The sequence below is a fragment of the Aythya ferina genome (assembly GCF_964211825.1).
Source record: "Aythya ferina genome assembly, chromosome: 1".
Lineage (NCBI taxonomy): Eukaryota > Metazoa > Chordata > Aves > Anseriformes > Anatidae > Aythya > Aythya ferina.
In genome coordinates this window covers 152,858,547-152,881,429 of record NC_140296.1, presented here as the reverse complement: position 1 = coordinate 152,881,429, position 22,883 = coordinate 152,858,547, and the positions used below count along the sequence as shown (strand labels likewise).

Sequence of the window (22,883 nt, the reverse complement as noted above, 5' to 3'; positions counted from 1 at the left end):
GGAGGAGCTGGGGGGGGCGGAGGGGGGGGGGGGAGCGGCTGCAAAACAAAAGGGAGCGGCGAGGAGGCGGCGGCAGGGCCGGGGGGGGCCGCTGCGCTGCTGCTTCTGGGCTCAGCCCCTGGCACCCGGTGGGTTTGGGGCCGGGGAGGGGGGCGTTTTGGGGAGGGGGGGGGTGCCCGGTGGGGTGGGGTTGGGGTGGAGGGGGGGGGTTGGGTGGATGGGGGGGAGGTTTAGGGGGTGTTGTGGCAATGGGGGTGGCGTGAGGTGGTGCAATTTTGGGGGGGGAGGTGGGTGGGGAGGGGGCGAGGAGGCCCCCCATAAAGGGTTGGTCCCATCCCTGCTGCGCCTTGGGCACCGCGCGACCTGGGGTGTCCCCTAAATGTGTCCGTCCCCTAAATGTGGGTGTCCCCCCCCGCACGGCCAGGCTGACCCCAGCCCCTCTGCGTGCCCCCGTCCCCCCAGGTGAGCCGTGTCCCCCCCACGCCATGTCGCGCCGCAGCCAGCGCCTCGTCACCTCGCGCTACTACCCGGGGGACGAGGATGCCGCCAGCAGCAGCTCCCTGCTGGGGGGCCACCAGACGCCCTTCAAGGAGACCACCAGCAGGTATGGGGGCGGACAGACAGACAGACGGATGGACAGGGGGGGTGCTGGGGCTCTCCTGCACCCCGCACGCCCGCTCCCAGCAGCCTCGGGCTGGGTGGCGGGAGGGGAAGCGCGCTGCGAGCGCCGGAAAACCGCAGCGGTGCGAGCGGAAACGGGGCCGGGGGCTCCCCACCTAGGGGCTGGTGGCAGCGGGTTTCGCAAGCAGCGGTTGCGCTGTCCCAAAGCCGAGGATGGCCTCTCGCCACCCCCCGGCCGTGTATCCGCTGCTGTATGGTGCCCATGGGCCCGTTCTCGCCCCCTCCCAGCAGGACGGTGCGGAGGAAATCGAGCAGCACCAAGCGGCTGTCCCCCGCCCCGAGCACCCAGACCTCCTACTACAGCGAGTCCATGATGAGCGAGTCCTACCTGGGGGGCAGCCGGGGGCTGGCCGCCCTGGGCACCTCCGGGCTGGACGATCCCCTGGACAGGAGCATTTACTGGGGTGAGCCCGTCCTCATTCACCAACCGGGGTGTTGGGGTGCCCCAAGCTGGTTTTTGGGGTGGCTGGATGCTTGGGGGGCTCCTTGGGGTTGATTTTTATGTGGGGGGACGCAGGTGGGGAGTTCTCCACCAGGAGGAGAAGAGGCACGGGGGACACGGAGTCCAGTAAGGTCAACGGGCTGCTGGAGAGCAAGACCTACGACACCTACGCCTCCTCGTCCGGGTACTCCTCGGAGGACGACTACGCTGGTAGGGATGCGGTGGCGGGTCCCCAGCTTGTGGCCAGCCCCCTCCTGCACCCCGATCCCCACTCAAAACCTTCACCCGTGGTGCAAGGCAGGTGTGTGGGTGCCACCTGATGTCTCGCTGCCTCTCCCGTCCCTCCAGGTCACTTTTACTCCGGCCAGAGCGGCTCCGGCTCGGGGCTGAGGTCCGCAGCCTCCAGGGTCGGCTCCTTCCTCTGGCAGGTGCTGACCTCGCCGGGTGAGTGGGGTCTGGGTATAGGGGGGGTGTTTCTGGAGGCAGCTTTCTCCCCTGCTGGCATCTCCCCTCCCCACGTGGAGCCTTGTTCTCCCCTTTAGGTGCCGCTCGTAAAAATAAACCCAAGTCGCAGAAGGGACAAAGTCAGCGGTGGGGTTTGGGGAGGCCCAGGAGGGGCGGTGGTGGAGGTGAAGGTTCCTCTCTGAACCCTGTTCCTCCCTCCCCAGTCCGCTTTGTAGGGTGGCTCTTCTCCTGCGTGGGCGCCGCCTGGCACCGCCTGACCGGCCGGGCTCCCCAGCTGGCACGCGTCCCCTTATCAAGGTGAGCAGGACCCCAGGGACGGGGGAAACGTGGGGAGACCCCATTCCCCTGCGAGCGGGTGCCCCACGGGGCCCCATCCCGGTGCTATGGGATCCATCCCCGGCCCTCTTCCTTCAGGCGCTACCCACGGCTGAAGAAGTCCCTGCTGCTGCTGCTGCTCCTCCTGCTCCTCGCTGCGGCTGCCTACGGTGAGGAGGCCCCACGGTGCCCTTTATCCCCTTGCCTCGAGGTCTGGGGCAGTGCCGTGGTGGTGTGGGGTGGAGATACGGGGCTGGAGAGACATTGTGCTCCTCCTGGACCTTGGTTTGGGGGTGACGGGGATGGGACGGTAGCCGGCTCAGTGTGGCGTGCCCGCTCTGTCCCCGTTGCCACCCCCTTGTTGAACCATTTTATAACCCCACATCCCCAGGAGCTTGGTACTTCTACCCCTACGGCCTGTCGACGCACAGCCTCCCCGCCTTCCCCTGGTGGGGGGCTGGACGGCTTTCCTCCTCCTCCTTTGGGGAAAGGGACGTCACCGCTCTGGACCAGGTAAACCACCCAAAGGAGGAGGTAGTTGGTGGGAACAGCCCCCAAAACTCCCAAGGGATCTTCCCCGCTGTCCCGGCAAGCAGCAAGGGGCCAGGACGCTGTATGGGGGACTGCATGGCGCCTTGCCTTCCCCGCTCAGGGACTGCGGGGGGAGCAGCGGCTCCTGGCTCGCTTCCAGGCCCTGGAGAAGCGTTTCGAGGTGCTGGAGGCCGAGGTGTCGCGGTGGGAGCTGCGACGAGGAGCGGCGGCAGCGGGGAGCGAGCCGCCCCCGGGGGACATCCTGGGGCTGCTGGAGGGGCTGCTGAGCCGCCGCGAGGCGGGGATGAAGGAGCAGCTCCGCGGGGACGTGGCCGGGCAGCTCCAGGTGAGGGGTGTTGAGGGGTGTGAGGGGGGTGTGGGGGTGCACGGGGACGGGCTCTGATGTCCCCTCCTTGTCCTCGCCCCGCAGGGGGAGCTGGACGCCCTGCGAGCACAGGTGCAGAGGGACGTGGACGGGCGGCTGGAGAGGATGGCACGCGCCTCGCAGGTGAGGGGATGGACACCCGCTGCTGCCTGCGGTGAGCTCGCAGCCACAGATCTCACCCAGCGTTTTGTTCCTCCTTGTGCTGGCAGGAGATGGAGGCCCGCTTGCTGGAGCTGAATTCGGGGTGGCAGAGGTAATGGCACGTCACAGCGCAGGGACAAAACCCTTGCTGAGGTGCTCTGGGGGAGGGATCCGGACCCATTTTGCTCGGGGTTGGGGAAGAAGGAGGGTGAAGGTGGGGGAGGCGCCTCGGCACAGCCATTTTGTGGTGTTTCTCCTCCTCGTGGCGCAGCTCGGTGCGCGAGGACCTGCGAGGAGGCTTCCAGCAGGCCATGGGCGAGCTGGAGCAGGAGGTGGCGGGGCTGCGCAGGGAGCTGGCGGGGCTCAAGTCGGACCAGGAGGCGATGGGCAAGCACGTGGAGGGGCTGCTGGAGCAGCTCAAGGCGCTGCGGGCTGACGTGAGTCCCGAACCCCGCTCCCCCAAGCACTTTTTTCGTTTCAGCCCCTGCGAGGGGCTGAGCTCTGCCGCCGCGGTTTCAGGTGGAGGCGCAGATGCTGGCGTGGATCGGCCGGGTCCTGTCGCAGCCCCGGCGGGACGGCGTGGCCGCCCTCGTCCTCCAGCGGGAGGACTTGCACGCGGAGCTGCAGGCCCTGGAGCACAAGATCCTGGCCAAAATGCAGGAGGAGCGCAGGCTGTTGGCGCGGGAGGCCTCGGCCGGCATCGGCGTGGCCCTGCGGCCAGGGGGTGCCGGGGGGGTGACGGAGGAGGTGAGCCCCGGGACACGGCGACAGTCACGGGCTGGGGACCCCACAAAGGGCTCACAGAGGGCTGCCTCATTTTTCCCCGTGCCTCATGGCGGTGCTGAGTCACTTGGGGCAAAGTATTTTGGCGGAATGACACCAGAGGAAAAAAATGAGGCTGTTTGCTTTGGAAAGATTTGTTGGCAGCTCCCTGCCGAGGGTGGGATCGAGCGGGAGTGGCACGGGCTTCGTGTACACGGGTTTGGCTCCTAAAGGACGCCCGGTGCCCTGCTGGGACCTCGGATTTGGTGGTGCCACCCTTGGGCCTGCTCCTCATGCCCCTTCTCGGCCAGGGCCCTCGCATCCACAGGCATCAGGAACGGAGAGCCTGGGTGCTGCCTGTTCCCTCGCCCCGTGCTTTTCAGCGGGGGATATTTTTAGCAACCTCTAACGAGGCTTTGCAGCCGAGTGCGTGTCCTCCCGTTTTTGCCGCGCTGATTCATCGCCCGCCTGCTCCGTGGGAAGGGCTCTGGGCGCCGTGGAGGGGGCAGGACCCTCCCCCCCTCGCCCTGATTTCACCCCTCTGCTCCTTGCCCCCTGCAGCAAGTGCACCTCATCGTGGACCAGGCGCTGAAGCGCTACAGCGAGGACCGCGTGGGGATGGTCGACTACGCCCTGGAGTCGGCGGGTAGGTGGCGGGGGACAGGCTGTGGGGGGGCTGTTTTGTGGGGTGCCAGCGCTCAGCTTACCCCTGCCTTCCCCTCGCCCTGCTAGGGGCCAGCGTGATCAACACCCGCTGCTCCGAAACCTACGAGACGAAGACGGCGCTGCTCAGCTTGTTCGGGATCCCCCTGTGGTACCAGTCGCAGTCCCCGCGGGTCATCCTGCAGGTGAGCACCCGGGGAGCGGGGCGAGAGGGGTGGCCCTGAGGGGTTTTAGCGGGGTGTTGGTGGGAAGAAAACCCACGGCGAGCATGGGATAAGGCTGCTGATACCTAAAGGGCTGCCGTTCCCCTTCCCGCCCGCGTAGCCAGACGTCAACCCCGGGAACTGCTGGGCCTTCCGCGGCTCCCAGGGCTTCGCCGTCATCCGGCTCTCCAGCCCCATCCGCCCCACGGCCGTCACGCTGGAGCACATCCCCAGAGCCCTCTCGCCCCAGGGGATCATCCCCAGCGCCCCCAAGGACTTCAGCGTCTACGTGAGTAGAGCCTGGGGGGGGCAGGTTGGGGAGGGCGTCGCGGTGGAGAATGCTGGCGAGCCTCATGGCTCCGTCTCCTTCTCCCACCCTGGCCCCGCTGCCCACTCCCAGCTCTCCCTTTCTGCCTCCCCGCTCCCCGTAGGGCTTGAAGGAGGAGCGGGATGAGGAGGGCCTCCTCCTGGGGCGCTTCACCTACGACCAGGACGGCAACCCCATCCAAACGTTCCTCCTGGAGGTGAGGCGCGGCGCTGCTGTCCGAGCAAAGAACCGCAGGAGGGAACCTGGGGGGGGTGGTGGTGAGGATTTGGGGTGGGTTGTGTGATCCTCAGAGCCCTCAGATTGTGGCGTGGGGCACTTTGGGGTGGCCACCTCCAGCCTTTCTTTCACTGGGAGCCGTGAGGAGAGGAGACTCAGGGGGACGCTGGGGCCTCTCCCTGCTTGGGGGGACCTCCAAAACCCCCCTGGGCAGCCTCGGTGTCCCCCACCTCCACCAGGGCGCTGCTGTGACCCCTCTCCCCTGTCCCCAAAGGGTGACGCCGTGGGCGCCTTCCAGCTGGTGGAGCTGCAGGTGCTGAGCAACTGGGGCCACCCCGAGTACACCTGCATCTACCGCTTCCGCGTGCACGGGGAGCCGGCGCACTGACCCCCCCCTCGGACGGAGACGTGTCGGGGTGCCGGAGGAGTCGCCCCCTCCTTTTTTTTTCCCCCCACTTCGCCTTTGCCTGCGCTGCTGCTTGCGGAGGAGAGGACTTTCTGCCTGCAAAGGGGGTGAGGCGAGAGCACCCCCGCGCGGGGTCGCTTTCGGTACATTTCGGACACTTTTGGTGGTTTTTTTTGAAGCTCGTTTTTCTGCCGGGGCCGGGCGGCCCCCCCCAACCCCACAACTCTGTGGTGGCACACGCACCCTTCCCGCGGCTGGGGGCAATTCTGCAGCGGGCTTCGCGTGGGCTGGGGAGCGATGCAGCGCCTCCCCTCTGTGCTTCTCGGGCTCTGAAGGACCTCCAAACCTTGGATAGCGGGCTGGCGGAGGGGAGTCATTAACAGTATTAACGAAGTATTAATAGAAAAGTAGAGGATGGAGGGGAGAAACGCAGCAGGTGTGGGTTGCAAAGCTCCTGCTTGTTAACCTCGAGGATGCTCTTTGAAAACTGCTTCCCCAATGGGTTTGTTGTTTTTTTTTTTTTAAGGGGGTTGGGGGGCTATTTTCTGGTTAGGGTGTCAGGGATTTTTTTTTTTTTTTGTAATAACAAAGGAAAAAACTTTTTCCGCACAATTTCTGTGGGACCGCTCGGGCGAGCGGCTTCCCCTCGCAGCGGGGCGAGGGCTTTGCTTAGCGCGAGGACACGTGGGACAAGCTAAAAAGAAGCTGAGCAAGGCTGGACCGCTGGGCCAGGGCCCTCCCCGGGCTGCCAGCAGCGCTCCTGGCTCCGGAGGACGCCCTCCGGCGCACGTGTGTACAGGCAGCTATTGCTGGGACCTGCTGCCCCGCAGTTTTCCCTGTCCCTGGCTGCTTTTTGGGAGCCAGGGCCGCAAGGCAACCCCAACCAACCCGCAGCACGCCTGGTTTCTAACTCAGCTGACGTTCCTGGGTAGTGTTTCTAACCTCAGTGTTTGTCTTGCGTTTAGTTTTTTTTTTTTTAAATAATAATGTAATAAAAGCTGAAGGGCTCGTGTAGTGTTTCAGCCCTGTCGGATGCTGGCATCATCCTCCCAGGCTCTGGGAGGGGCACTGAGAGGCAGCTCTGGTCTTTTCTGCTTGGAGAGCTGCAGGGCACAGGGTGTAGGGGAGGGCAGGGGGCTTTGCTGGCCCCAGGGGACAAGGGCAATGCTGGCCCCGTCTCCGCCCGGTTAAAATCACCCCCCGGAGAGCTGGGAGGCCCCACTGCCAAATCCCCTGGAGAGAAATCCTCTCCTATATCGAGCTCGGAGCCTCGGCTTTTGGCATCCGTGGCCTGAGTTTATTTTAAGCTCGTCTGCAGCTGCCTGCTCGCCTCGGAGTCACGGCTCCTGTGAGTGCCCTGCACACGCAGCCAGGCCTGGCAGAGCGGTTCCCATGTTTATTCTGACAAGAAACAGAGAGGGGAAGGGGAAAGCTCTGCCCTTCGCTTATGGTTATCCATCTATTGGAAGAAACACGGGGCTGGAAAGCCTTTTCTTACCTCCCTTCTGGCTGCCTCGCCTGCAGCTTCTTCCCTCGGCCCACGAGGGCACCCGGGCCCATTTATCCCTCCTGCTGCTGCAGCAGGTGAGGCAGGAGGAAGAAGAGGCAGCTGGCAGAGCAGACTTGCCCAATTTACTCCCTTTTCACTCCGTTTTCCTCCTTCACCCTCCCTCGTTCCGGGTTTGCCCTCCACCAGTGTTACGAATCAGCCCTGCGTAGCCGGCTGGGTGCAGGCAGATGCTGATGAATCTGTACTTGATGCTGTAGCCTGTTGCAAATGCTGCACTGTTTTTGTCCATGTTCTTTTTTAATCGAGATTGTAATTTATGCCTATGCAAAGAAAGAAGAAGAAGAAGAAAAAAAGACCAAGACAAATAAATTATATCAAAACTACCGAGAGTTGTTGGGTTATTTCGCAGACCCGGGCTGTGCCACAGCTGGCACCGTGCCTGCATTGGCTCTCCGTGCCACGAAGCAGAGCTGAGCTGGGGTTGAGGGGAGGTTTTGGCACGAGGGCAGAGCCTGCCCAACAGGAATTGCTGAGCTGGGCGCTTGTTCTGCTTCCCTGCAGCTGCCCGAGCAGCAGGGAGCAGAGGCAGGCGCACACCAAGGCCACCTCAGGGCCTCAAACTGCCCCGTGGGATAAATGGGGAATGGGCTGGGGATGAAGACAGGCAGAGGGCAGAGCACAGCTCCAGCAGCACCTCCAGGAGCCAGGGCTGTCTCCAAGCCACACTCACCTGTGTGCCAAAAGGGCCGTGCGGAGCAGAAGCCTTGGTGAACCTGAGATCAAGCAAAGAAAGCAGGAAAAGGCCAACACCAAGCCCCGGCGGGTCCTACAGCACAGAGCCACAGGGAGCGTGGCTCCGTGAGCGGCGCTTTTCCGGAGGGACAAAAAGCGACAAGACCGAAATGAACTCGGAACAAACCTTCTTTAAAATTTATTTTATAGATCACGCCAGCCCGAGTGATCTTTGAATGCTGGTCACAAAAAAAGAGAGATCGCACCGCCTCCTTCGCCTGAACTGAAGCCAACCCTCTTCCAGTCTCGGCAGTCTCCTTCGTGTGGAGCACAAGGAATGGAGGAAGAGAAAACCGCCGGGGAACCCCCCCAGCTCCCCTGGGGAGCAGTGGGCAGTGAAATCTGGTGAAATCAGATGCAGTTTGATGCCGCCACAGGGCCGGGACAGAAAGGCAAGGGGCCCTCGCGTGCCCTTGCTTAGCCACACTTCACACCCCCTCACAATGCGGGTGCTATTGGTGTCGTAGCCGCCTATGGTTCCCCCCTCTCCGGGAGAGCGCTGGTGTTTAGGCACGTAGCTTGGAAGGGACTGTCTGTCTGACCTCCCCGCTGCCACCCCTGCTCAGGCTGCCAGTCTCTAAGGCAAAGTACGCTCGGCTCCGCTCCCAATCCCTCACCTCCGAGGCTTTTGGAGTGCTGGTAAGACCAAATCCGCCCTGGAGAAGCTCACGCGCTCCCAGCGCATAACTCCTGTCCTCCGGGGAGCCGAGCGGAGAGGCAGGGTCGGAGGAAAAGAAATCGGAACAAACGGGGAGTCGTTCAAATCACACAGCCCGGGGTTAAAAATCATGATGCTGCTAATTCATTGCGTCCTCCCAGGGCCTTCCTGAAGCCAGGATTCACCACGTCAAAAAGAAAGTCAGAAAAATTACCACGTGCTTCCGAACCTGAAAGCACTTCTGTACGTTTGCTGCGAATTCATCGCGGCCCTCTTGGCCAAAGAGGGCAGAAGAAAATCCCAATCACCTCCGTAGTGGCAAAGTTTTGGGCCAGTGACTTCTTAAAAAAAAAAAAAACGTTTGGGAAATCCCGGAGTAAAGAAAATCAAGGGGAGGTGAGGTTTGCCTGGTGTCTCTGTTCCCGAGGTACGTTCCCACCCGTGCTCTCTGCCCGTCGAGGTGAGAAGGTTCTTTCTCTGGCTCAGGGGACGGACCGAGCGTTCCTGCACGATGTTCTTAATACTGCTGACTGAGCTGCCACAGCCTGGAGAGGCAAGTTGAGAAGTGCTCCAAAACGCACCGAGCAGATGGGAAGGGGAACAGGATGGGCAAACCACACTGCCCGTTTAATTCCGGCCCTAATTAAAGTCTTCACTGCTACTAACGTTATTTGAGGAGATTTTTTTGTATGGGATTCCTCAACCTAAGATCAAGAACTGATTTTCAAGTTGCTTCCCCCTTAAGACCTCCAACTAACGCATTTTCTTACCCTCATCTCCTTCAAAAAGTCACTACAACGTGAAATTAAACCCGCTGACAAATAGCTTTAGACGGGGGAGAACCCAGAAACCTATCTGGCACGTGGCCGCAGCGGTGAGGAACCAACGCCATAGGGAGCCACCCTAAACAATGTTGTTTTAACCTCTGCAAGTCCGAAATTTCAGGTGTTTGACAGCCCCTGGGCCTGAGACAGCGTGTGGGAGAGAGCAGCAGGTCCTGGAGACAGAAGGGGGTGAGGGAGGAGGGAGGCAGCTAACTGGCTCTTCTTGCTTCTATCCAGAGTCTCCGCTCATCTTCATGCACACAAAATATAATAAAAACTAATAAGAATAAAAACTAAGCCCATGATGTACAAAAATGTGTTGACAGGGGGGAGGAGGAAGGTGTCAGTTACTCAGTTCTGTGTCTCATCACCTTCATTAGCTTATAAGTTATGCTCCTCGCCGTCCTTTCCTCTGGGGAGGAGGGAAGATTCTTCTGCAGCCGATCAGCTGGGATGGATTTTGGTTGAAGCTGCTCTGGATCTTTTGGATAAGAACTGAAGGGAAGGGGAGGAATTCCTCAGCAGCAGGAGGAGCAGGAAATTCAGCAGCCACTGGCAGGAGTCACGCAGGCTCCCTGAGACTTCACTTTATGGCGCTGACCTCCACGGCGCCGTCCTCCTCCTCCTCCAGCTTTGGACTGCAAAACAAGAAGAGGCGCCTCAGTGCGCAGAAATATCAGCACAGCCAGAGTTCAACACACAGCCAGACCCTGGGGTGGAAGCTGTGACTGATCTGAACCCCCCTCCCGGCCTTCTCTTGCTACCGTGACCCCAAATCCAGCCGGCAAACCCAGGGTTCTCTTTTCAAGCAGCCAGATACCTTATTGCCCTCACGGACGTGGGGCTCTTCATCCAGAGCAGGCTGAGGGGAAGCAGCAAGGAGAGAGAGACAAAGATAAGCAAGAGCAAAAGCAACGCGGACTCTCAGGGGAAGGGACAAAAATGAAGCTAGGAGGAGCCTTTCTTATAACCACGATGGCTCCACGGCAAAGACAAGGAGGAGATGAGGGCTCAGGAAGGAACAACAAGTGTCTGTGCAGGGAAGAACCTCTGCCAGCAGCCCTCTTTCAGCAGCCAGCACGGCTCAAGAGGCTGAGACCTGACCAATGGCAACTCCAACAGTTACAAGGAAGAATGCTGACCCACTGTCTTGACACTTTCAGTTTCGGGAGCTTTTGTTTTCTAGATAAGTACAGTAAAAGGAAATCGACGCGATGAAGCTGATAAATAGCTGCCCAAAGCTCGCAGTTAATGGAATTTCCGTTCCTTTCACACGAGAACAGGGGGGTGTCCTCAGACAAGCTGAGATGGGAAGTCTTAACCGACAAAACTTGGCCTCATCTGTCTAGAAATGAAAGTAGAAATGAAAGGCCTTTCCTTCTCCTTGGCCAACTTTCCTTCTCCTGAGGTCCAACCTGAACTGCAAACAGCTACCAGAGATGCTCTTTCCCTCACTCACCGATGGCTGCAGGGCAGTGGGTGTCGGCGGTGCCGCGGCCATCGAGGGGGCTTCATCCCCTGCCGGCGGGCCCCCAGCTGCCATCCCAAGCGGGGGAACACCCTCCTCTCGTTTCGTCACAGCTCCCTTCTTTGTCGACTGCATCTTGATCTGCTGGGGCTTGGAGTTCATCGGCGAGTTATTGGTGGTCTGGAGTAACTGTGCGGTTACAAAGGGAGAGGGCAAAAGAAACGGTAAAACAGCCAGGCCCACCTGGCAGGGCTCGGTGGTGCTTTTTAACAGCCTTTGGACAGCCGACACCGACGTCCATCGGCAGAAGAACGCAGGCAGCAGCTGTTCAAAGCAACCCTGAGTTGCCCTCAAGAACCCCTACGGGATTTAAAGTGGCTCTGAGCTATCAAAGACCAGGTCTTAAAAGTCAGAGGCATCTGGGTCACCCCCTACCTTCTCCTTCCCTCATTTGCACCAGCCAAGACCCACCAGAGAGCAAAGCACGCCGGTCAGCTGCAACCCGTGGCAGGGCTGAAGGACGGGCTGCTCCCTCCATTCTCCCGCTGGTTTTTCAGTGCCAAAAGCAGCTAATGGGCAAAAATTAAAAAAAAAAAAAAAAAGCTGGACTCTTCAGCCTTTACCTTAGTGATGGTACCCACAGCTTTGGTGCGGCCTTCCCGGAAGACCAGCCGCTGGTCTATATGCAAGTACTCCGGGGTTTTGATGAAGCGAAAGTGCACCGTGGCTTTGTCCCCCGTCCGCAGGCAGTCCTTGTCCATGCTGAGGATCGTGGCCGTCTGACGGATGCTGCCGCAATGCACTGCGGGTGGAATGCACAAAGGCTGTCAGCAGCCGGTGCCGTTAGCGGAATGAGCTTCAGGCAGACATCTAAGGCGGCTCTTGCGACTTTACAGCTAACGGTGCAGTGTTTGAAGTGTAAAAACCTACTGCCTGAACCACAGACTGCACGGGTCAGGCTTTGTTCGGTCCTCCAAAAGGAAATACACACAAGCTAGAACAGTTACCTGCAAACGGAGACTTTTCTGGAGCCCCCTTACCAGAATCCTACACACCAAGAGGCTGAGCTAGACGGCAGGACCCAAAACGAGTCTCTCTGCACTAGAAGCTTAAGAATCTTTGCACTGTGGAAATGTGGCTCAGGCAGGCTACAAGTACACTCAGAGCCCCAAATCTCCTTTTTACCTATTTCTCCTCACTCCTTTTCTCTGTAGAATTCCTCCCCTCTCTCTCACGGACTGCTGGGACCATTAAAACAAGCACCATGGCTTACATTCAGCTTGACAGAGCCATCGGGAGCGAAAAGACCTTTGCCTAGAGCGGATGTAAAGTATTACTGCTGGGAAACAAAGAGGAGACACCGCCGTGACACATACCCATGGCCTGGTACCGCGGGCTGATGGTGGTGGGGTGATGGAGCACCAGAATCTCTGCTTCAAACTCCCAGGACGCTTGTGGATTCAGGCGGGGTGACACCATTACCATCCCTTTCCGGATGGAAGAACGCTTGATCTGAAAAGCAGTGACACAGAAAAACTTTAGCGTGATCCTCCAGGGAAGAAAATCTGCTTCTCTGGCTGACTGCATCCAGCAGGATCCTGAGGGATTTCGCAGATCCTAACTCATGGCCACCAAAAGGCAAAGCCATAGCTGTTTAGCAGGAAGCAACAACGGTACACAAAGGCTGCAAAAATCTAGTTCAGCTGGAATTTGGACACTCCTGCTGCTGCAGCACAGACTTTCCTGGCTTTGTTACACATCTCCAGTGCTATTCCTCATTACCCTGGGTCTCGCTGCTCTTACCTGGCACCTGTTCGGCGGAACAACCAGGACACGGGACCCACAGGGGTTCTATGGGATTTTACCGTGCTGCGAAATGAGGTAGCTGAGGTTTGCAGAAGCAGACCGATAGCAGCAGAAGGGCAGCTCCTGCTCTGGGGGTGCAGGGCAGCTCTTCTCACCTTTTTCAAGGCGAAGGAGGCAGTCTGGCCTCCCCGCACTTCTTTGACCGGCATTCTCTTGCGGTGGATGGACTTGACAGCGATAGGGAGAAAGTTGCCAAGAGGATCGGGCCCCAGCAGCAGGGTGTCATTCAACTTGATTAGGCCTCTCAGGGTCGTCCCAGACACAACCGTTCCTACACCCTGTACCCAAAAGGAAACAACAGCAGGCGGGTTTACTCAACCACACTAGCAGGTGAGCTCTGGAACATCCCCCTCTCTAAGGAAGATGCCCTCTTCAACCTAAAACACAGGGGAAAATTCCTAAAATGCCAGGGCCCTTACCGGGACAGAGTAAGTATCGTCTATCTGGAATTCTGCTGGTTCTTCTTCCCTGTAACTGGTCCGTGGAGACAAGAGATTGAGAAACATCTTCAGCAAATCTAGGTTCTCCCCAGTGACGTTTGAAATCTGGAAAATCGGGCACATCCTGTAAAGGAAAATGGATGAAAACGGAGTCAGTTCGCTTCCCTGCCTGGGATTCCACGTCTAGGAAGACATCCAAAAATCTTGGACTGCATTCAATAGACAGTGCTAGGAAGGGAGAGCCTGGCAAGCAGTCGGACGCACAACACCCCACGTCTGAAACCCTGCAGCATTGTCTCTGTCTTCTAATGACAGTCGGGAAAAGGTGTAAGGTTCCGGGACTGAAGGAAGCTGAGCGTGCCCTGCCATCTTCTGCAGGCTGCCCAGCAGCAGCCTCTCCTTTCTGCCTCAGAGGGGAACACAAGCAGGTCCAGCTCAGAACACACTCTCGGGGAATCGACACACCACATGGCAAATACAACCTGAACACAGCTAGACAATGGGGCTCTCTCTCTGAATCTTCTCACCCAGTCTCCAAATAGGACCGAAAGAGAAACGGCTCTCCTCTGCTCCCGTTACCTCTCTGAGCTGAAGTTGGAGGCTGTTACAATGACATCATCCTTGCTCTGAACCAGCACGGGGATCTTCCTGCACCCTGGGGACTTCAGCAGTCGCTGTAACAGCTTCAGGGTTTCTTAAAGGGTGAAACGAATATTGTTAGGGCAGCAGCTCCCGCCTTTACAAATCGCTTTTGTTCGGTTTCCCGAAGGGAGACTGGTACTCTTGCCACAAACAGACAGGAGGAGATGGCTGAAGGTGTGTGAGTGCCACTACGAGTTTGCTGCAGCCAAGGTGGGACTTAGGAGCCATTCCAGCTTCCATTTCATGCCGGCTGCCAAGCGACACAGTACAGGAACAGACACACACATTTGCAGCGATGCTATGAAGTTTTACAGCTGCCTGTTAAATAGCTTTAAGGAGTTACAAAATATTTCCCCTTCCTACAAAGGATTCCTCACGTTGAATTCAACCAATGAAAATCGTCAGCACTCGGGAACTGGAATATTTGAGAATACGTGGATTATAAATCAATTTTGACCCAACAAACCTCAAAACACTTTGGCTGGCAATCAACCTGCTGTAGGTTAGAGAAGAATGAGGAGGGTAAAGATCATCATCATAGGCTAGGGGGGTGCAGGGGGACCAGATCCAGAAGTAACTGTTTTGGGACAAATCTCCCGGCTCCCAACTTTGATCTCCTGCCTGGTTTTAATTTATTTTTTTAAGCCTCGTATCTGACACCCAGCAGGGGTGCACCAGCATCAGTCTTTTGCAAAGCGCCTTACAACACGAGGTGAAGAAAAAAAAAAGCTAACAATGGTTTAAAAGAGCAAATCATTTGTATTCTGCAGTTGTCATCCAATTAGATGGGTTTTGTGCACAAATGAATGCCTATGGGAGAGTAATGTTTTGGGTACAAACACAAACACTTAATCATGCCATCTGCTCTTCACAGATACGTCGGAGCCAAATCTTGTGACTATTTAATTTAAACAGAACATGACACAGGAGCGGCTTCTCCCAAGAGAAGCTCTTCTCACCGAGCCAAGCATTCTCCTTCCTCCCCAGTTACTGTGTTATGGTCAGGCCTTTCGTTAATTTGCCAAATCTCTGTTACAGAGATATTCGGGTTACCTTTTGATCGCATGCTTCTGTTTACCTGAAAAACATGCAGCATTTTTACAGAAATGAACTAACTACGGACAGTACTGGGAACACCCAATTTCCCAATCCTCAAGACTGCTTATCAAAAAAAAGCATCACTCCAATTAACCACAGCATGTTCCCGAAGGAGTGAGAAACACATGGAGAGAATGTTAAAGGTGAGAGCTGGTCACAACCTGAAAAAACGTGAAGCACAGGTTAAAGGGCCATTGCTGGGGTCAGACGTGCTGTTTTAACAGCTGCTGAGCATGGAAGTTGCTAGCTTCTGCTGCTCATTGCCATCCCTCCCCTGTGTCTGCTCCAGTCCTGCTACCATAACTCATGCAGCTGCTTTGAGCCATGATCTGGTTACGTGCTGGCTGGTTGTGAGGACACAGGAAGGAGCTGCTGCAGTTATGGCAGCAGAGCAGAGGAGTGCCCAGGTGAGCAGGATGTACCCAGGAGCTGCCCTTTCGACTAGCTGCTGCCAGAGAATGAGTCTGACCACAGCTAGAGATCACAATCAAACTGCAGGCCGGAAGGAAGGCAGATTTCCAGCCTTTCCCTCCAGGTTTAAATTCCTACAGAGAAAGCAAAACCACTTCTCCCCCTAGGGTTAAAGAAAATCCTATAGCAAATACTTTTTTTTTGTTGTTGTTGCCCAGGTGAGCCCCCCCAGCCTGGGTAACTTTGAAATGCTGACTACAAGCGACCTGCCTTGCAGAACAGGCCAGGGGAAGTAGGGATAGATTTCTGGAAGGTGTTTAAGATGCAGTCTTAACTTAACCCAGACAAAGCAGCTTTCCTCCAGCAACGACTCCTCAACCCAAACGGAGGACAAGAGCACACACAGAGGTAGGGAACACGCCTGGAGAGAGCTGGGAAGATTCACCTTGTAGGATGTTGGCAGGGCACATGTCGATCTTGGTCACCACAACAAAGACGGGAACGTTGAGTGCAAGGGCCAGGCCCAAGTGCTCCTTGGTCATCCCTACAATGCCAGCATTGCTGCCAACCTACAGCGGGGAGACAAACACCCTGATGTCAGCGTTCCTCCTGCAGGGAGCTGGGCTACAGAGAAGGTCTTGCATCAGACAGGCAGCAGGCTGTGATTAGGTTGCCGATGTGTCACTGGGACTGTACGAGCAGCCCCAGCTCACTTCAAATGCTCACGGACACTGAGAACTCATTCCTCCAGTTCTAACCAGGTGTTCTGGAGTCTCAAAACCTTTCAATTTTCAAGAATCGTGCATCTTGGACCTCTGTGACTGACTGTCCTGGGTCACTTTGCCTCAGAATCCTGGCTAAAACCCCCACTGGCTGCTGCTCTCCACCCCTGGCAGACGCTGCCTCCCTCCACAACCCACAAGGGCCTCGCAGTAGGAAAAAAGTTGAGGCTGCAAAGCTGTGAACAGCGCCCTTCAGGCTGCTACCGTGTATTTTTCTTGCTACCTACCATCAGCATGCAGAAGTCGGGTAAATGGCCGGTCATGCCAAAGACGGTGGTCTTCAGGTACTTTTCATGGCCAGCCAGGTCAATGAAAGTAATGACCTTGGTGGATTTCTCGCAGATTTTTGTCCACTCCAAGCTGCCGCCGTGGCTGTCGGGCTTGTTCACCACGTTGCCCTCGCTGTCGAAGCCCAGGATGTCGTTGCCCACGCTGCTGGTGCGGCCCGACTCGATCTCGTGCTTGTGGCGGAAGAGCTTTTGCCGAGCGAAGCCTCGGCCGTTGTCGAGTTCACCGTGGGTCAGGACACCCAGCAACGTGCTCTTCCCCGCATCCACGTTGCCAACCACTGCTACCCTGGAAGGGAGAGGAAAAAGGAGCCTGGTAAAACCTGAGAGCTGAAGAAAAAGAGACAGAGAAACAAAAAAAACAAACGCCACTGCTGCTGTAAATAATTAGATTTTTCTCCCTAAGCTGCAAATAGAAATTTGAAAATCTGAGAGCCTCACAAACAGAGCGGAGATTAGTTAGTTAATGGGATAACTGGGATGTGGAAGACTGCAGAGAAATGTTACTGGTGCTCACAACAGAGAGCTGAATCCAGATTTGCTTGGTGCTAGACAGAGCCTCTCTTCCAACTCCCGTTCTCTGCAATCAAATAGGCCTGCTGGCCCAATTCAAAAAGAAAGGTCTAAATCCCGGTTTGGGCTAGAATCCCTCTGCCTTTTTTGTACTTTTCACGTTGCACCAGGTGCCAGGGAGAGCACGGAAATTGAGATTGCTGTAGGAAAGGGTTTTCCCCTAAAAGGTTTGTGTTGTTTGAGCTTCGCCGTTTCTGGGAACAAAAATCTCCTGCCTCTGATAAAGGTGACAAGCATGGCTGTTGGCAGATGTTGGAAATCCGTCCCCATCCAAGTCTGGGCAGGCTCTCGAGCCAAATTACACAAGCTATTAGATGTCCATTAGAAGGCGACTTGAATCATCACAGTCTTGGAGCAGAATGGAAACATTAATCAAAAGTTCTGTATTCTAGCAGCGCGCGCATACGCACACACGCAGACACGCGCACACGTGGCTCCCTGCTGGGATTCAAGCACACAAAAGACCCCTAAACCACGGAGTTGTCACCCAAACAACAGCCCTCAGCTAACCAGAGGCGAACCTTCACAGCTCGTGCACAGAACAGAGAGCAGCAGCACCAAAAAGGTTTCGTTAGCAAGGAGGGGTCAAGCTCAGCTCCCTTTGTTGGGCAGCTGCAACGCCCAGGCTGGAGTCAGCGTTGCTGGCTCAGCACCGCAGCCTGCTCACGGGGTAAAAATGTGGCTGGGCTGCTGCCTAACCCTGTACCCGCCCGGCTCCTCACCTGACCTCCAGGAAGTCGTTGTCACCAACGCGTTTCCGAACGAGGTAGTCCCGCACCTTGCCCCCCGCCTCCTGGTGTTCCCGCAGGAGGATGACGTCCGCCTCGATCTGCTCCGCCATGCTCTTCAACGTGGCGTAGGACGCTTCCATGTCTGCCTCGCTCAGGCCGTACTCGGTCCCATCTAGTTGTGGGGTTGAGGAGACAAAGGACAGTCAGTGAGAACCGCCCCGCAAGAGGCAGCAGCAATTCCATTCCGCCCAGGACTTTCACACCCATCAGGATCCACATGTGGACTGGAGACATCAGCCACGTAAACAGAACAAACGTCCTTTGTCGGGGAGAAAAAGGGATGGTCTTCACGTTAAGCCTTAAAAAATGTTACAAAAACGCCCTCTTTCACCTTATTTACTCTCATTATAAACAAAAACTGAAGAGATTGGCCAGAAAAATGTATTTCTAATTCCCTCACTTCACGAGCTGAAGGTAATTTGTGTGCATTTCCCTCAGCCTGACAGAAAATCTCTTCTCACGTTACAACAGAGGAAAAACCATAAACAAAAGGAAAGCTGCGACTGAAATATCCCCACGGTTAACCAGCAAAATGTGGAAGCAATTTAAACTATCGGCTTACTTCATGAAAGCCACATCCCAAGTCCACTTTTTCTGCAAATCTGGCCCGTGCAGCAATTCCTTTAGCCCCCACACGCTCCAGTTAAAACAATGGCCTTGGCCTGCCTCGCTGCCTGCAGCCTGGCACTCCAAAGAAATGCTGACACGAGCACGAGGCCAGGAAAAACAAGGAGGCACTCTTGCCTCTGAGCAGCCCACCCAAGCAAAGAGGGGAGAGCTAGAGAAAGCCAGGGGGCTTTTTTTTTTTTTTCCTAGCCACGTGAAAGGCCACCAGAGCTCGTGGCTGTTTCCCTGCGCGCCAGGTGCTCAGAAGGTGCAGAGATCTCAGGCCCGAGTCTCCTCTGTGGATAAAAAGAGAGAAAAAACAAAACCAAACAAAGACACGAAGGTGGAGAGACACGTAGCACCTGGATGACCAACACCACTGCTGTGCAATCATTTATATTCACGGCTGACTCACCACTCGGTGAGCAGTGACTGCAGCCTGCACGAACTGATCGGCATTTTAATTATGATCAGAATCATAAACATTCAAAATGAATGAGAAAGTGGAAGATATATATATATACAATTTTTTTTTTTTCTATTAGATGCTGTTTCCAATAGCCTCAATCCCCAGCAAAGATCCCCACCTCCCTCAACTATATGGTGGCCTGAAATGAAATGAGAAGTCGGAGAGGAAATCTCAATTTCAAAGCCGGGCCGTGCTCAGTGGCCTGTTATCAGCACGGGATGCAAATACGCCAATTGTGAACGGGAGCAAAAAGGCAAGCTGTGCTCAACTGCTAAAATCTGCAAAGGCAAATAAACGACTGCGGTCACACCCTGGTAAAGGTGACATCAAAAAGCTTCACGCTGAGAGAAGGGAAACCTTCCTCTCCGCGGCACGTGCTTACCAGGCAAGTCAGCAGCACGTATTTTGGCCATCTGAAGCATCCCCAACACAGCCCCATGGGGTGAAAATATTATTTACAATGGAGAAGTGACCAGAACGAGACACAACACGGCCTTCATCAGACATCGAGGAAGTCTGTCTTAAAATTGGCATTACGTTATTTATACCCTTCATCTTCTGCTGTTGTTCCCAGATGATTTATGCCTCGTTTCCAAAAAAAAAGACCGGGATGATTTTATACAAAACGTTCCTAAGACAAGTTGCTGGTGGGGTTAAAAATGAAAAAAAGTCCCACATGTTCTGTTACAGAGGTTTCCAAGTTATTCTGGAGAAGTCAGCACTACTTTCAGCAGTAATCATTAGATGAACCAGGCTGTCCTTGTATAATTTTCCTGTTTTTTTTTGTTGTTGTTGTTTTCCTGAGTTGGCTGCACTCACCTGATCCCTGCCCAATGACATAGATGGTCTCCCCGCAGCCCTCATCGATCCTCTCTGACATCTGCCGGAGCAAACTGTCGTACTGCTCTGAAGTCGGGCTCACCATCACCAGCTGGAAAAGAGATGAAACACCCAACGTGATGTCAAAGCCAGCTCCAGTTGTAGGGCCAACCAACCGGCGTGCTTTGCTGAAACAGGAGGGGTCTTTCCCAAGGACCCCTTTCTGGTATTGCGTTTTTCAAGACCAGCTTCACCGACAACTATTTCCTCGTGATGCTGCACGAGGTTATTTGTCCGAGCTCGGACTTCATTTACACTGGAAAATTTACGTTTTGCAAGCCAGCAGCTGTGTTCCCAACAAGCTTTGACTGCAGTTACTGCAACAGCCACAACTTCCTTCGCCCTTCCCTACCGCGGCACGAAGAGAAGGAAAAAGCGGACTGCAAGAAAGGAAAATGAAGATAAGGAAGTGCTTTGGGAAGGGTTTTTCCCAGAACGTCTTTGCGCGTAGCACCGCTTCTGGCAAAGAAGAACTCGTGTGGAGGCCTCCACGGAGCGGCCACATCGGTGGGGTGGCAGACACGTTCCAAAATCACCCCAGGAAGATGCATTTCCCTGCAGGCCAGTCTGAAATTGGTACTAAATGTTTCCAAAGCACGTGGCTTACGGCAGTTCATGATGGTTCCATGTGAAGCCTGTCCAACATTCTCTCCTAAACCCACCTGTGCTCAACCTAAACGTGCACTCACGCAGGAACTACCTCTGCCACCTACTGCTACGTAGGTGCTGAAGGTTTTTTATTAGTTAGAGCGCAGGAGAACCCCAAATCCCCTAACCAAAGCAGCTTTCAAAACCGTAGCAGTGCATGCACCTGGGAAAACGGAGCACGGATAGCAAGTGCTAATCAGATGGCTTAAGGCAGCCAAAGCAACGCGTTCCTGAAACATTAATGGTCGCTCAGAACGTGTCTGTGAGGGGCAGGGAGCTGAGAGGCAACTGCCCTCCTGCGCCTGCTCAGGTGCATGCCCTACCTACGGCTTTGAACTACCTGGCACGGTTTGCAAAGCGCTCTGATCTGCAAATCCACGTAGTCTTCCTCTTTTGTGCGGCGATGAATTGAGTTTTGCTTTTATCATTTGTTTGTTCTGGTGTTTGCTTGTTTTTTTCTTCTCTTAGAGGAGACCACGGGATGCACGTGTACTGAGAGGAGAATCAGAGGCTGGATCAGGGCAGAACGGAGGGCTGTGCGTTTACACGCAGGGCTCGTTTTGCCTCATGAGCTCTTTCAGGAACTCCTGGAAGCACAGCAGGCAGGCTCACTGCACTCAGGCCAGTGCACCAGCAGCGGTCGGGGTCCCAGGAACATCTATCAATCAGGCTGTTACATGAATAAAGATCAATAAAATAACGGAGGGGCCATCAGTGTAGAGGCCACTAACTTCTGTTTCTTCAAATTTCAGCACCAGCTTCATTTTTCAGCCATTTCGGATGCTTCAGCCACACGTTGACCCAAGCATCAGGGGACGTTTCAGTCGATCGGTTCACTGCAGCCTTTCTCCACGGTCACTGCAAGACTTTATTTGCTGTGTTGAGGATCTCTTTAGCTAGCTTCCCGGATAGCTGGAGCCTGTTCTTTGCACACTCCTTGTCAGAGAGAAGCCCTCTATCTTGGCATCTGCACTTTTTTCTTTTCCTTGGACTACGTATTCTCGTTTTTCAGAGGTTTTCACCGCGTCAAAATTTTTCACTTCCCTTCTTTCAACTTTGCCAGGCATCGAGCTGTTAACGGTAGGAGTCCTGCGGGTCCAGGAACTTCAGAATTCCTACAGGGCAAAAAAAGGACCAACCGGTTATTGTTTTATTTTCGCAACAACAGAAAAATAAAAAAACTTTTTTCTAGTTTGAGAGTTTGTCTTTGTGCTGACGAATGGAACTGCTCACTTGATCAACCGACAAGGTGTTAGGTGTTTGGCAACAGAACCCCAAATGTTCTTCTCTAAGAGCACGCCTTATAATGAGCGCGTTGGGCTCAGCGGGAGGACTGGGGGAAAAGCCTGCAACACAGTGGCGAGGTGGCTCAGACCTGGACGGAAAGCTAGCATATAAACCGACGGCAGGGAGTCACTGTTTGAAGCAGGAAGTGGCAAGCAGCAATTAACTGGGAAGATGGAGAAAATGGGGGGGTGGAAGGGGAGAGACCAAGTTAGCTGCTGCCCGTGGGGCTGCTGTTTTGAGCACACAGCAGGGGGCTCATCTGGGGAGACGGGGCAGAGCCCGGTCTTAGCGCTCATCCAAGACGGGGATGAATCAAAGTTTTAGGGAAAAGACAGCGCGTATGCACTGCTGTACAGAAAAATAAATTGTAATAAAGGTAAAATAAATAAATAAATAAATATTTATATACTTACCTATTGCTTCCACGATGCCTGCAGATTTTTAGGAACGGAAGACTGGCTGACAATACAAACAGAGGCAGGGGGAGACAGGCTTTCTTCTCTCTTTGTCAGAGCTGTGCTCGGGTTCCTGCCTGTCCAGGCTCAGTGACAGCCCTCAGCGTCCTTCTGTGCCCTCTTCTGCATCAGCCGCACCGAAGACAAAGCACAGGTGGGTACCGGCGTCCTGCATCAAAACCTCGTCCAGCTCATTAAGACACGAGCAGGCGGCCCAACAGGTTGTGACGAGGAAGTAAAGCGCAAAAGTAAGACAACACGGCACTGCGCTGGGTCATGCCCTCGGAGAGAAAGGTACAAAGCCTCACAAACCACAATATGTTCGGTTCTGAGGGTGAGGAAACACAAAGCTTTGGAATGGAAGCGGATAGAGGAGGGATGGGGGGAAAACACAAGCGAGCTGCGGTTGGATTTGGATGGTGGGAGCACGGGGGGGACCGACAGAGCAGGAGAAGCCGCTGGGACCCCCGGGGGGCCGAGCCGAGCCCTCCTCACCCTCCTCCCCCCTCAGCCCGGCCCTGAGGGGCGCTGAGGCGAGGCGGCCGCCCCCCGCCGGGGCCTACCTTACTGGTCAGGTCGACATCGGGCTCGCCGTTGAGCCCCTCGCCGTCCTCAGCGTCGAAGGAGGAGGCGCGGAGGGGCAGAGCGGCGGCGGCGGCCGCCAGCCGGGGCCCCCCGGCCGGGGAGCCGGGCTCCGGGGCGAAGATGCAGGCCGGCACCGGGGAGCCCCCCAGCGGGGAGCGGCTCCGCTCCGCCGCCGCCATCTTGCCTGCCCCGGCCCTCCGCCCGCCGCTGGCCCCGTCCACCCCGGGGGGAGGCAGCCAATGGGAGGTCGCGATTAGCGCGTTGCCATGGCAAC

The 22,883-nt window shown here is 55.9% G+C and overlaps 2 protein-coding genes and 1 long non-coding RNA gene across 8 annotated transcripts; 1 reads left to right on the top strand and 2 right to left on the bottom strand.

Annotated features, from left to right (window-relative positions):
• The first annotated feature begins 31 nt into the window (after positions 1-31).
• Positions 32-7,432, top strand: SUN2 (Sad1 and UNC84 domain containing 2). 5 transcript variants are annotated; one of them, XR_014688494.1, is made up of 18 exons: positions 32-128; positions 463-604; positions 910-1,085; positions 1,199-1,333; positions 1,472-1,567; positions 1,792-1,885; positions 2,003-2,073; positions 2,295-2,416; positions 2,556-2,780; positions 2,865-2,942; positions 3,029-3,072; positions 3,232-3,397; positions 3,480-3,707; positions 4,284-4,368; positions 4,455-4,570; positions 4,714-4,877; positions 5,020-5,112; positions 5,407-5,461. XR_014688494.1 is itself a non-coding variant. In XM_084506343.1 (18 exons), the coding sequence occupies exons 2-18, from the start codon at positions 486-488 to the stop codon at positions 5,518-5,520; spliced, it is 2,127 nt and encodes a 708-aa protein (XP_084362469.1). In that variant the 5' UTR covers positions 32-128; positions 463-485; the 3' UTR covers positions 5,521-7,432. The 5 variants fall into 5 exon arrangements, 4 of the variants coding, with proteins under 4 accessions (XP_084362469.1, XP_084362471.1, XP_084362470.1 ...); XM_084506343.1 differs by having other exon boundaries at positions 913-1,085; positions 4,710-4,877; positions 5,407-7,432; XM_084506345.1 differs by having other exon boundaries at positions 2,595-2,780; positions 4,710-4,877; positions 5,407-7,432.
• A 524-nt stretch (positions 7,433-7,956) lies between these two features.
• Positions 7,957-22,815, bottom strand: GTPBP1 (GTP binding protein 1). Of its 2 annotated transcripts, XM_084506389.1 has the most exons (13): positions 22,588-22,815; positions 19,575-19,686; positions 17,612-17,792; positions 16,257-16,605; positions 15,693-15,816; positions 13,676-13,790; positions 13,076-13,220; positions 12,752-12,934; positions 12,167-12,302; positions 11,414-11,592; positions 10,782-10,979; positions 10,143-10,184; positions 7,957-9,960 (listed from the first exon to the last, which is right to left on the bottom strand). In XM_084506389.1, exons 1-13 carry the CDS (start codon positions 22,786-22,788, stop codon positions 9,865-9,867), a joined length of 2,061 nt encoding a protein of 686 aa, XP_084362515.1. In that variant the 5' UTR covers positions 22,789-22,815; the 3' UTR covers positions 7,957-9,864. The 2 variants fall into 2 exon arrangements, with proteins under 2 accessions (XP_084362515.1, XP_084362516.1); XM_084506390.1 differs by lacking the exon at positions 10,143-10,184.
• On the bottom strand, positions 20,726-22,520 carry LOC311430017. Its single transcript, XR_014688500.1, has 2 exons — positions 21,983-22,520; positions 20,726-21,397 (listed from the first exon to the last, which is right to left on the bottom strand). It is a non-coding gene; the product is annotated as an uncharacterized lncRNA (long non-coding RNA).
• Positions 22,816-22,883: the final 68 nt, after the last annotated feature.